Source organism: Notolepis coatsorum (assembly GCF_963971535.1).
Source record: "Notolepis coatsorum genome assembly, chromosome: 7".
NCBI classification, from domain to species: Eukaryota; Metazoa; Chordata; class Actinopteri; order Aulopiformes; family Paralepididae; genus Notolepis; species Notolepis coatsorum.
In genome coordinates, this window is record NC_140171.1 from 12,838,150 (window position 1) to 12,851,434 (window position 13,285).

At 43.2% G+C, this 13,285-nt stretch overlaps 1 protein-coding gene across 1 annotated transcript in view; it reads left to right on the plus strand.

Moving 5' to 3' along the window:
- Positions 1-13,285, plus strand: part of LOC311231334 (uncharacterized protein) — a 96,196-nt gene extending 82,911 nt beyond the window's left edge. The window contains exons 23-24 of the mRNA XM_084317888.1: positions 6,470-6,629; positions 12,163-13,285. Of these exons, the coding sequence (XP_084174014.1) occupies positions 6,470-6,629; positions 12,163-12,374 (372 nt within the window). The 3' untranslated portion in view covers positions 12,375-13,285. The remainder of the gene's footprint in view (positions 1-6,469; positions 6,630-12,162) is intronic.

Below are 13,285 nucleotides of genomic sequence, written 5' to 3' on the forward strand. Positions count from 1 at the left end.
CAGTCCCACCCCCACCTACCCAATCCAATGTACAGTTTCTACGCCTAATGTATATACTCTTTTCTTTCTGGACTCTTTTTGTATCACAAATACAGTACTGTAATTGCAAATCTGGTATGTCATAAATGTATAGATGTAGCAGTACTGTCTATCTGTATGTCATGTATGTCATATATGTTACGATGAATTGGAAATGGGGGACCCTGGTGGAAACAAGACGAAAGTCTTTCTCTGGTCTGCATCCCCTTAACAATTGTATGTATTGAGCTGTACTGCACTGTACCCATTCTGCAATCTGTTAATAAAGTTTTCATTCATTCATTCATTCATTCACTTTGTCATACTGTTTGAGTAACTGGGTCGGGAGAGTCAGCAGCAGCATATATAGGATATAATTTAATTTGGGAGCCAATATCATTTTTACTAAGTTTATCTTCCCCAGGAGGGACATATTCATCTTGGCCCAATTCTGGGTCAGAGCACTAATGTGTTCGATTATAGGGGCAATATTGGCTTGCACTATCTCTTTCAGACCTGGGATCAGCTTTATTCCTAGGTATATCAACCCTGACGGCATCCATCTGTACTGCCAGCCCCTCCTGATAGCAGGGGGACAACATTTAGAGAGAGGCATTGCTTCTGACTTGCTCCAGTTGATTGTGTATCCAGATATTTCGGAGAAGGACTCGATAATAGTTCCAATGACCCCAGCTGCTGTTTGGGGATTGCTGGATACCAATAAGATATCGTCCGCATATAAAAATAATTGATGTTCCACCTGCCCCGCTATTACCCCTTTGATGTCTTGATTAGTCCTTAGTGCGATAGCAAGTGGTTCGAGGAAGAGCGCAAACATTTGGGGAGAAAGCGGAGAACCTTGCCTCGTCCCCCGCCCTAGATTAAAGGGCGAGGATACGATCCCGTTGGTCAAGACTGAGGCCATCGGATTTGTGTATAACAACTTTACCCACCCAGTAAACGATGGTCCGAACCCGAAGCGCTCTAGCGTGTGAAATAAGAATGCAAATTCCACCTTATCAAAGGCCTTTTCGGCGTCCAATGAGAAGGCCACTGTAGGTTCTGTATCATCCCTAACCTTCCACATTATGTGTAGGAGTCTGCGGATATTATCAGCTGAGTTTCTCCCCTTCACAAAACCCACTTGATCTGAGTGCACCAAAGTTGGTAGTACATCTTCTATTCTATTCGCTAGTATCTTTGCCAATACTTTTTCTTCCAAATTGCTCAGGGATATAGGCCTATAGTTTCCACAGTATTGAGGGTCTTTGCCCTTTTTCTGTAGTAACGTAATAGTGGCCGATCTCAAGCTAGCGGGCAATCCCCCTTTTAACAGTGAATCTTGATATACTTTCAATAGTCTCTGAGCGATTATATCACTGAATTGTTTGTAGAAATCGGGAGTAAACCCATCGTCTCCTGGTGCTTTACCCAATTTAAGGCTGTTGATTGCCGCGTGTATTTCCTCTATCGAGACCCCCCCCCCTCCATTGATTTTACTTGTTGTTTCGATAACGACGGTAATTCAATTTTGTCGAAGAACGCGTCCAGTTTTACCTGATCCACCGCCGTCTGTGGGGTATATAAATCCTGGTAAAAGCACCTGAAAACATTATTAATTTCCTTTTTGTCTGTAATAATTTTGTCATCCTTATTACGAATTGAGGATATAATATTTTGATTTTGCATTTGTTTAACCCGATTCGCTAGTATTTTACCCGCTCTCTCCCCTTGTTCATAGTATCTTTGGTTGGTCCTAAATAACGCATATTCGGCCTTCTTTTGATATATGTTGTTCAATTCATATTTGGATTTGTTTAGGTTTCTCCACGTTTCTGGGTCTGGTCTCTGACTGCTGTTTCGAGAGTGTTTTAATTTCCTCGTCCAATGCTGTCATTTTTTGTTTCTCTGCCCTTTTTAGTATTGCACTGTATTGTATGAGTCGCCCTCTCATGTAAGCTTTACATGTGTCCCACATTATGCCACTATCATCTATTGACCCTTCATTAAGTTCCCAGAATTCCTTAAATATAGTTCTAATGTATGCACACGACCCTTCATCATTTAACATCAGGTTATTGAATCACCATCTCAGAGATCGTTGATCGTTGATGGAGTATGAGGAATGCGGGTGAGAGTAAAACGTGTAGTCTCTTTCCTGTGGGTTCATAACCCTCCAAATATCCACTAGACCCAATTCCTCTACCAGTACACCAACCGCCAGTCTCCCTGCGTTGTCAGCGGTCCTGGGTTGATATGATTTGTCCAGCAAGGTGTTTCCAACCAGGTTGAAGTCCCCCCCTATGATTACGTTGCTATTCCCTATTTTCCTGATCACCTCACATACTTCATGGAAAAAGTCTGAGGACGACCCGTTGGGCGCATATATATTAGCTAAGGTAGTCCTCTGCCCCTCCAAATCAGCATCCAGTATAACCCATCTTCCCTCATCATGTGAGAAACTATTGTGCACCTTAACGTCTATGTTTTTTCTCACCAATATTGCCACCCCCCTCTTCCTAGAAGAGAATGTACTATAGAATATTTGTCCCACCCAATCCCTCTTAAGCTTGGCCGACTCCTCCTCATTCAGGTGCGATTCCTGAATTAGTGCAATATCCGTCTTTTTTTGTTTCAAGAACGTCAGTATCTTTTTTCTCTTAATGGGATGATGACATCCGTCTATATTCCACGACACTATTTTAATCAGCCCCATATTCCTCGTAATGTATCTCCCCTGTGCAATCCAGGACGCGTTTTCCTTAATGATAAGCAAGCAGTGCAAAAATGCTTCCGCATTCGTCACCGCACGCCAGTGCGGTAAAGCGCCCTTCTTTTCAGGCCCCGCTTAGACAAATGCTACCGTGCGTGCACCGGCGGCGGCGTGCTCGCTCAGGTGCGTGCGTGCGCCGGCGTGCTCGCGCGAGGTGCCCGCGCATGCGCATGAGATCCCGCCTTGGTTCGACACGAGCGGAGCTCAATATATATAAGTCACCGCCCCTTATTCAGTATCTAGAAATAGCTCAATTGGCAAGGCCACATGGCTGTGGATCCTATGGCTCGTTTGCTGGCGAGTTCGAATCCCATCGAAAATATTTTTTAACGTGATTTTTTTTTAACGTGTATTCTTTCGCCGGTTAAGGTTAGGCATGGTTAAGGTTAAGGTTAAGGTTAGGCATTGTTTCGGAGTTGGTTAAGGTTAGAACGGTTAAGTTTAGGCGCTGTTAAAGAGCTGGTTAAGGTTAGAGTTTGTCAAAGAGAATGGCAATATAATTTCTATGGTTAAGGTTAGGCATGGTTAAGGTTAAGGTTAAGGTTAGGCATTGTTTCGGAGTTGGTTAAGGTTAGAACGGTTAAGTTTAGGCGCTGTTAAGGAGCTGGTTAAGGTTAGAGTTTGTCAAAGAGAATGGCAATAGACAGCCTATTTCCGCGCGACCTGGGCGCTGGGCGGCGGAAAATGAAAGGCGCATTACTGCACGCCACTACGGTAAATTTTTGCACTGCTTGCTTGTCATAAAGCTACACGCATCCAGGACGTAGTGCCTCTATGTCTGGGGCGCCATCTCCCATACTTCTATATCTAGAACCTGAGATTGTGATGATATATATACAATAGCATAGCATATAATGAAATAAAAAGGAACATATAAAAACATAAATACATTCCCCCCCCCCACATTTACCCAAGCTACATTCGATAGGACCCCAGATAGAACAATTGTACCGAGGGTGAGATCGATACTCACCCGTGCATGTCTATTTTATTTCGATTCTATTTTATTCTATTATTATTTGTATTTTTTGCACAATCGAAGCGGGCATGGCCACCTTCATTTCACTATACGTCTTGTATGTGATGAATAAACCTCTTGAATCTTGAATCACACACTGGCGGCGGAGGCGACCACTGCTCACCAGAAGCAGTTAGGGGGTTAAGTGTCTCGCTCAAGGAAACTTCGACACGCTGCCAGGAGGAATCGAACCGGGAACCTTCCGATTCTCACATGACCGCTCTGTGTCCAAAGCCCGAAATAAAAAAAGAACTGAACTGAACTGAACTGAGCCACTGTCCACCCCCCAATCTGGTAATCAGAATGTTCCCGGTTCGATTCCGGCTCCTCCCAGCGAAGTGTCCTTGAGCAAGACATTTAACCCCCTAACTGCTCCCAATGAGCAGGTTGGCACCTTGCATGCTCGCCTCTGCCTTCGGTGTCTGAGTGAATGTGTGTGTTTTGGATAAAAGCTCTCTCTCTTTAGGCTTGGCCTAAAAAAAAGTCTCCCTTCCTGAAGCACAGCTCAAGTTTTTCATTCATCCAGCTCAAAGAAATCAACATAAATGGACGACATTTGTAATGTGATGATGCTGAAATGAGCTTGCCTACTCTCCAGTACCCGAAAGCAAATTCCATTGATCGCCGTCTTGTGGTCATTAAAGTAACTTATAGGTGCTATAGATACAATGCAGCCACTAGATGTCGCACTACAGCACATCATCTAATTTATTCAATCTGGTGCATTCCACGTGGAGAAATGGGAATTAGGGACGGGTTACCCCCTTCCTTTTCGTCATAGTCCTCGACTATGCGCTCAGGAAGGCCATCAATGGACGGGAGCAGGAACTTGGTCTCACAATAACCCCAAGGAGATCGAGACGACACCCCGCCATAGTCCTAACAGACCTTGACTACGCGGACGACATCAGCCTGCTCTCTGACCAGGTGGAGCAGGCACAGGAACTCCTGTGCAGAGTGGAGACGGAGTGCGCCAAGGTTGGCCTTAGGCTAAATGCCAAGAAAACCGAGGTCATAATGTATAACATCCTCCCGGATCATCCACCTCTAAGGACAACAGGAGGCTCTGCTCTAAAGGAAGTCAGTGATTTCAAGTACCTGGGCTCGTGGGTCAACTCGTCCGAGCAAGACCTTAAAGTGAGGAAGGCACTTGCGTGGAGGGCTCTGAACGGCATGACCAGTGTGTGGAAATCCAACCTCCCCCGTCAAATCAAGCTCAACTTCTTTCATGCAACAGTTGAGTCTGTCCTTTTGTATGGCAGTGAATGCTGGACCTTGAAGCCCACCCTGCAGAAGTCCTTGGATGGGTGCTACACCAGAATGATGCGTGTGGTGCTCAACATCAACAGGGATGAGCATGTCACTAATGCAAACTTGTATGGGGGGGTGCTAAAGGTGAGCGATAAAGTGGCAGTCAGGAGAATGAGGCTGGCAGGTCACTGCCAGAGACACCATGAGATGCCAACCAGCAAACTTGTACTGTGGGAACCAACACACGGGCATCGATCACGAGGACGTCCCACGTTAACCTATGTGGACGTACTCAGGAGAGATGTGGGAACAGAAAGCACCGGCGAGCTAGCCAGATGCATGGAGGATCGGGATGACTGGAAGCACCGATGGAGGGCCCGTCCGAGGACGACCTAGATAGAACATGTAAACAACAACATTCATTTTGGACAAGCCAAATGTTTTTAAATTAGTCAATAATTATTTTGGGGGAAATTCTGCACCTTTCTAACAGCTCTGGGGATGTATTATTTAAAGAAAGAATTATTACTCTATAAAAAAAGCTCTATATAAATGCAGTCCATTTACCATTTATCTCACTAATTTCCTCCTAAATAAAATGTCTTTGATCTTTAAAAAAAATGTATCTTTATTTCGAACATGTAAATACAAATGATATAAAACAAAAACAAATCATTGATCTCTAGCAATGAAATAATTTTTTTTTAAAGAACATAACTCAATTTACATGTTCGAAAAGGAGTAGGAAGAAGTATACACTTATTTAATCCTACCCCTTTTCAACTACTCAAAATGAATACTAATTTAAAACCTTAGAAAACAAATATATATGCAAAACATTAAAAAAATGTAAAACATGAAAGAAATTAAATTAAAATGTAAACACCCGTGAATGTCAAATCCCTTCCTCATCCCTGTACCTCGTGAAAATAATTTCTTTACAATTCAGTTTGAATTGTCTCACGTTTGGACATTACTTTAGCACCACATTCAGACTGTTCCACAGTTTCTTCTTTCCATTGACTTGATCATATTACATCTATAACATAGCTGTGTTCAAATAGTGACAAAGGGAAAAAGAAAAAAGAAAAAAGAAAAACAAACATATATTTAAAAAAAAAAAAAAGTATTTAAAACATAAATAAATGTGTACGTTTTGTACATAAAACTATGAAACGTTTGTAACCTTTGCTAAATGATATACTGAATTATGTTTCTCTTTTTTTGTATTTTATTGTTTTCTGTAAATAGTGTAATGTAATGTAAAAAGGGTAGGAAATTATAAGCCTCGGCTTCAGCCTACACCTTTTCGGTAATTTTATTTATAAAAAAAAAAGTTGTAAAAAAAAAAAAAAGGCAGAAATAAAATCATTCATTCATTCATTGATCGTTGCTCTCCTCCTCCGCAGGCGTCGGGCCAAGACGTGGCCCACTACCACTGCGTGGTCTGCTCCGTCACCATCTCCCGCAAGACGGACATGATCAGCCACCTGAGGCACCACGTTGACAAGGGAGAGACGGAGGCCAGCTACACGGCGAGCTCCGACCCGTCGCCCTTCGAGGAGCCAAGTAAGCACCGAGATCAACACGGCCCCGAAACTAGGGATGTTCGATGTTGGCTTTTTTACCGATATCCGATATACCGATATTTTCCAACTCTTAATTTCTGATACCAATATCAACCGATACCGATATATGCAGGGTTTCCCCCCCTAAAAAACGGAATAATTCCAGGTAATTAACATTACATATCTCTTGTCGTGGAATTAACACAACATTATGCATACTTTTGACAATAAATAAAATAAGAATGTTCTTACTTGCCTGGGTAAATAAAAGTAAAATAATTTTTTTTAATCGATACCCATAATTTCAAACTAGACGACCCTAGAGTGGTAGCCTTCGTATAAGGTCCACCCCCCCCCCCCCCATCTTGCATCCTGTTCCGCATTAGCGCTGCAGTTATTTTCCCAAACGGTTCCTCTTCAGATTAAAATTCAGCTTTATTGTTGCATCTTCTTCATATTCACATACAAAAATAAAGTATTGGGTCTTGCCCCCTCGACCTACAGCATAGCAATAAAATACACAATAAAACAATACAATACACAAGAACAACAATAAAAACCAGCATAATAGTGATGTAAGAGAATAGTGACAGTGCCGACGAGTGTGATTGATATAAAAGTGCAATAGTAGAATAAAATCAACATAAAATACTTAAAATACTAAATACAATTGTTAAAATCCGAATGACTGAATAGTATTCATGAGCCTGATGGCTTGGTGATAATACGAGTAGGGATGGGGACCGAATCCGGTACTTTTAAGGGTATCGACCGAATCACGTCGGTACTACAGAGTACAGTTTTCTTCTTTTTTTTTTGTCTGATGACATTGTCCGTTCACACGCACAATACACGCTTACCTAGGATTTGACTTGATTCAACAACAACAAAGCAGTCAGGTAGGGATGTCCCGATCCTATCACGTGATCGGGATCGGGGCCGATCACGTGATTTTCCGAAGATCGGGATTGACAAAAAAAAAAAAAAACGGGATAAAAAAAAATATATATATATATATATTTTTTTTTTTCAACAAACATGACCATGTTCACGTCTTAAACTCATACTGAGGCCTTATTTTTGGTTTTAAATTGCATTATCATTCATTTATTTATTGTCACAGAGCAGAAGAATTTTGCCAAAACAAACGCATTTCCTTTGATTTAATTATACATCAAATGATTCATGTCAAGGATTGCAATGCCTCGCTTGAATGAAGTAAACTTTTTACCTGGATAACGTCAACATTCAGGGTGAATGTAATGTAAGAAATTGGGATGAAAAAAAATATAATTTTCTTTTAAAAATTATTATTATAATTTTTTGATCGGATCGGGAAAGATCGGTATCGGTAGATACTCAAAATCACATGATCGGGATCGGATCGGGAGCAAAAAAAATTGATCGGGACATCCCTAGTCTTGGACTATGGTGATGTAATCTATAGGCGTTATGGCTGCAACTAACGATAATTTTTTTGATCGATTAGTCGATTAATCCAAATGATTAATATCTATTTGCAATTGAATATTTCATAATGTTTTACTAGTATCCTCAGGTCATATGGGTAGTTGCCTCTGACACCTACTGAATACCCAGAGTAGGAGATGAGCCATGATGTTTATTTATGTCTATAAATGCTGTGTAGTGAGGATGCCTATTGTACATGAGTAGGGTGAGTAACCTACATGCCATTACTGCTTTTTATCTATTGACTCATTATAGCTACTTTATTATCTTGAAATAATATAACACCCGCCCGTTACCATGACATTGTTTATCATTACATACAATGTATCCATGCCTGTAGCTGTGTCGGATACTGGTGGGCGACTTGACCAGCTACCTGAGACCTCGGTCCAAAGACGACTGCGGCGACCACGCTATCCTTCGACAGCTGAGGGGGCAACGTCTGCAAAAATAACCAAAAATAAAGACTAAAGGGTAAACGTATGTTTTAAAAACGTATTTTGTGGAGCCGAACTGAAACACCTTAGAAGTGTATTCTTTTTTTCACTCATCAGTTTTAGAATGAGGCTGAGAGAGTGGTTTGCTGGGGCTGCCCTGGAGCTGCTGTCTGAGGATCTCTCATGCACGTGGTCGAGGTGGAGATGAGAGGTTGGACCAGTGTTGTGTCCGTTCAACTAGGGCCCAGTGCTTCCCAATCCTCTCCTCGAAGCATCCCAGCCGTTCCATGTATTTGTTAAATTCCACCACACCTGATTCAACTTAACAAGCCCTTTATTAGTTGAATCAGGTGTGCTGGTGGTGGAATTTAACAAATACATGGAACGGCTGTGGTGCCTCGAGTAGAGGTTTGGGAAGCACTGAACTAGGCTGTACAGCGAGTTTGTCAACAGTTCCAGAACACTTAGCTTACCTGTGGAGCTGCAACATTAGTCCTTTTATCATTACATACAATGTATCCATGCCTGTAGCCGTGTCGGATACTGGTGGGCGACTACACCGGTGGCTCCTCCAGCTACCTGATACCTCCGTCCAAAGACTGCAGCTCCTTCGACAGCTGCGTGGACGACGTCGGCAGTCCCTCGATATTTGTTGTGTTCGAGAAGCACCAAATCTACCCCGAGTATCTGATCAAATACGAGGAAACCAATTAGACACAGCTGTACCAGCCGGTGTACATGAAGGCGGCGGCGGCAGCAAGTGCACCGCCTGCGCCTAGACCCGCGCCTGCGCCTAGACCCACGCCTGCACCTAGACCCGTGCCTGCGCCTAGACCTGCGCCTAGACCCGCGCCTGCACCTAGACCCGCGCCTGCGCCTAGACCTGCGCCTAGACCCGCGCCTGCGCCTAGACCCGCACCTGCACCTAGACCTGCGCCTAGACCCGCGTCTGCACCTAGACCCGCGCTTGCACCTAGACCCACGCCTGCACCTAGACCCGCGCCTGCATCCCCAACACCGCCACCACCCCCGCCAAACAAGGAATCATGTGTCATCAGCTGAGATCAACTATTTGATTGGTTGGAGTTGAGCTGTTTGATCATCGTTACTCAGCTGAAACAGTTGTACCCTTCCTGCTGACTTGTCGTACAGAACCTGTAAGTCACTTTGGATAAAAGTGTCCACTAAATGACTAAATGTAATGTAGTTAAATGCTGAAAAACAGGGAACAGAATTAACTTTTTAGCTTTAGATAAAAAAAATTAAAACTACCAGCCAGAGAGATTTTTTACTGCCCAAAATTTTTAAATAGCTTTTTAGTATATATATATATATTAATGTTATTGTATATATTGTGTGTTATCTCTCCACTCCACGCTATGGTAGTGCTTGTGCCAGCACAGGAGATACGATTAAAACTTATTTTATTAATATTATATATAGGCTATATACATATTTAAATCAATATCTTCCTTTTGAATAAAATACGCTCAGGAATCGGAATTGTTAACCTCTTAACGTGCAACGCCCTGGGCCCTCTTGAGGACGATTTGCCCATCGGCGCGACACCCCACTTTGCCAACCTCTAGCGGCTCGAGTGTGCATTTTTTTTTTTTTTTTTTTTACACTATATTTTTTTAATTAAAGTCCTATTTTGTTGCCTGCCGATTTCCATTTCAGGCGACAAAATCTGTTCAGCGGTCCTCGAGTTACATGCGGATATGTGAGGCGTGCGCCAAAGTACACGGCAGAGTCAGATTACCACTCCCGGGGCTCTAGCTCCGTCAATCATTTGGCGATCTCAAAAGTTATTGGACAGGGTTGTAGCCAATGAGTGTGGCTTTCCAATGATACCCCACGTGGGGACTTGCTAATCAGGGATCAAGGTGAGAAGTCATGAGCGAAAACCGGAAGAGAAAGAAACGCTGAATGAATTGAAGTCGATGAGGAAATGGTTTACTAGAGCTTTTATCTTTCTCCACAGTTTACCAAAATCGCTCATATCACTCATGAGTCATTTCTAAACGGATTTTTATGAAATTCTGACATGTACTACATAAGACTTCAAGCTATGGACCGAGGGTGTTTTCCAGCTCATACCAATTTTCTTGGAAATACTATATTTGGATATTGGAACTACTACAGAAAAACGTGAGTAACAAGTTTTTCTACAACTCTAGTTCAGACCTATGTTACTCTATTTTAAAAGTTCTAAAAGTGATCCTTTGTTATAGTATCAGAAACTTCAAAATGGTATCTTTCAAAAAGAGACCAGGCTTATGCATGTGCTATAAGTATAAAGTATAGTATTTTGGTTTGCAAAAAAAGTATGCAGTATTCAAAAACGAAAACAAAAATGGCCACTTTTTGGGGCGCCTTTGGGTTAAAGGTAATTAGTAGGAGTGGGAATCACCAACTTCATCACGATACGATATTGATTATATCACAAAGTCTGCCACGATACGATTCGATTCAGGTGCCTGCGATCAATATGAGATGATATTCGGGCGGTTAGGTGGCCGAGCGGAGATTGCGTTCGTCACCAGCCCCGGAGCTGTGAGCTGGATTCGCCTGTTCGAATCCAGCTCACAGCTCCGGGGTTGTCACCAGCTTGGCTGGCCGTCTGCACTAATACAATTGGCTGTATTAGAGGGTGGGAGAAGCTGGCGGGGTGGGTCCGGGTCGTTGTAAACAGCGACTCCTACAGTTCGGTCGGGGCGCCTGCTAAGCGCGGATAGGACTCGAGGGGGATAGTGTGATCCTTCCACACGCTACGCCCTCTCGGAGGATCCGCGCTGCCAGGTGAAAAGAAGCAGTGATTGGCTGGACGTGTGTCGGAGGAAGCACGTGGTAGCCTCCACTCTCCCAGATGATCTGACTGTGGGGGGTAAGTGCGCAGCGACCAGGAAGGGACTGGGAATTGGCATACGACTAACATTGGGATGGGAGAAAATCGGAGGAAAATGGAGGGGGAAAAAGACCAATAAAAAAAAAAAATATGAGATGATATTATGTGCCCATTTAACACAACCAGTCACATTTAAATCAACTAAAAAAAGGCTACGGAAATATCAATTGACGTTTTTATTTTTGAGCTCTTTCAGACATTTAAATGAAAAACAATCTATTGTTTTTAATACAAATAGACCTGTTCACTGTAAAGTGCCACGTTTTTATATATTGAGCTTTAAACTTTTAAGTAAAATGTTTTGGAACTCACAACACGCAACCTAAAACCCCTCCCTCTCCCAAACTGTTCCTACAATTGTTTTATGTTGCATGATGATCATGAATACATTTATTATGTGTTTTCGTCTCCCTGAGAACGCACCGCAGTTTTTTCCTTTGTTGTCTCTGCGAATCTCCGATGGCCAATCTTGGCATAAAGTGTCGCTAATCTCCTCTTTCAGTTCGGAGTTTAGGTCCATAAGTGACTGGCGGTTGTATGAAGTCCCCACCAGTGTAGTTTTAATAAGAATATAATAATAACAAAGTATGCACAATCTTCGTGGAGCAAAACCAACAGCGACTGACCTGGGCCGCGCCATCTTCTTGTGCTTTATTCTAAATGAATGAGTGAAGATGTGATGTCTTATCCGTCTGTCCTTCCTTCCTGTCATTTCACAGAGAAGAATATATGGATCCTGGGCTGCAGCTTGAACAGAGTGAAGAAGAGGGCATCGGAGCTGTTTGGGAAAACTTTTGGACTCTGTCGTGGTGCGGAGAAGAATGTCTCCGCTGGTGTGACCTCCTCCCCTGCTTCTACATCGAGGTGCTCACACACTCCTTCCCCGACGTCCTCCTCATCCACGCCGGCATCAACGATCTGGTACGGATGAGCAGCATGGAGCTCGTGGAGCATATGCAGCAGGACCTCCGGGAGCTTCGGAGAAAGTTCCCGGCCATGAGGCTGGTTTACTCCTGCATCAACGAGAGGGGCTTCTGGAGAGACCTCGCCCCGGGGATGGTCAATGAGGCTTACGAGTTTGTGAACAACACCATGAGAGCTTTTGTCAGGGATCTGGGTGGCGTAAGCATCGAATATCCGGACATCAATCACAGTGATCCGGGGCAGTTCCTGGCAGACAAGAGTCAAGAGTCACTTTACTGTAAATATGTTTCACTATGGGAACCAGGCCCTGTAAATATGTTTCACTATGGGAACCAGGCCCTGTAAATGTGTTTCACTATGGGAACCAGGCCCTGTAAATATGTTTCACTATGGGAACCAGGCCCTGTAAATATGTTTCACTATGGGAACCAGGCCCTGTAAATATGTTTCACTATGGGAACCAGGCCCTGTAAATATGTTTCACTATGGGAACCAGGCCCTGTAAATATGTTTCACTATGGGAACCAGGCCCTGTAAATATGTTTCACTATGGGAACCAGGCCCTGTAAATATGTTTCACTATGGGAACCAGGCCCTGTAAATATGTTTCACTATGGGAACCAGGCCCTGTAAAGATATGTCACTATGGGAACCAGGCCCTGTAAATATGTTTCACTATGGGAACCAGGCCCTGTAAATATGTTTCACTATGGGAACCAGGCCCTGTAAATATGTTTCACTATGGGAACCAGGCCCTCTAAAGATATGTCACTATGGGAACCAGGCCCCAGAATCAGTTGTGACGTTTGTTTTTTACATGGCGGGTAATTTTAATTGCCTGATACCTTGTTTCTCCATCAGCTTCCCACTCTCTCGCCAGGTGGATTTTCCATTTTAACCCTTTCACTGCCACATGAC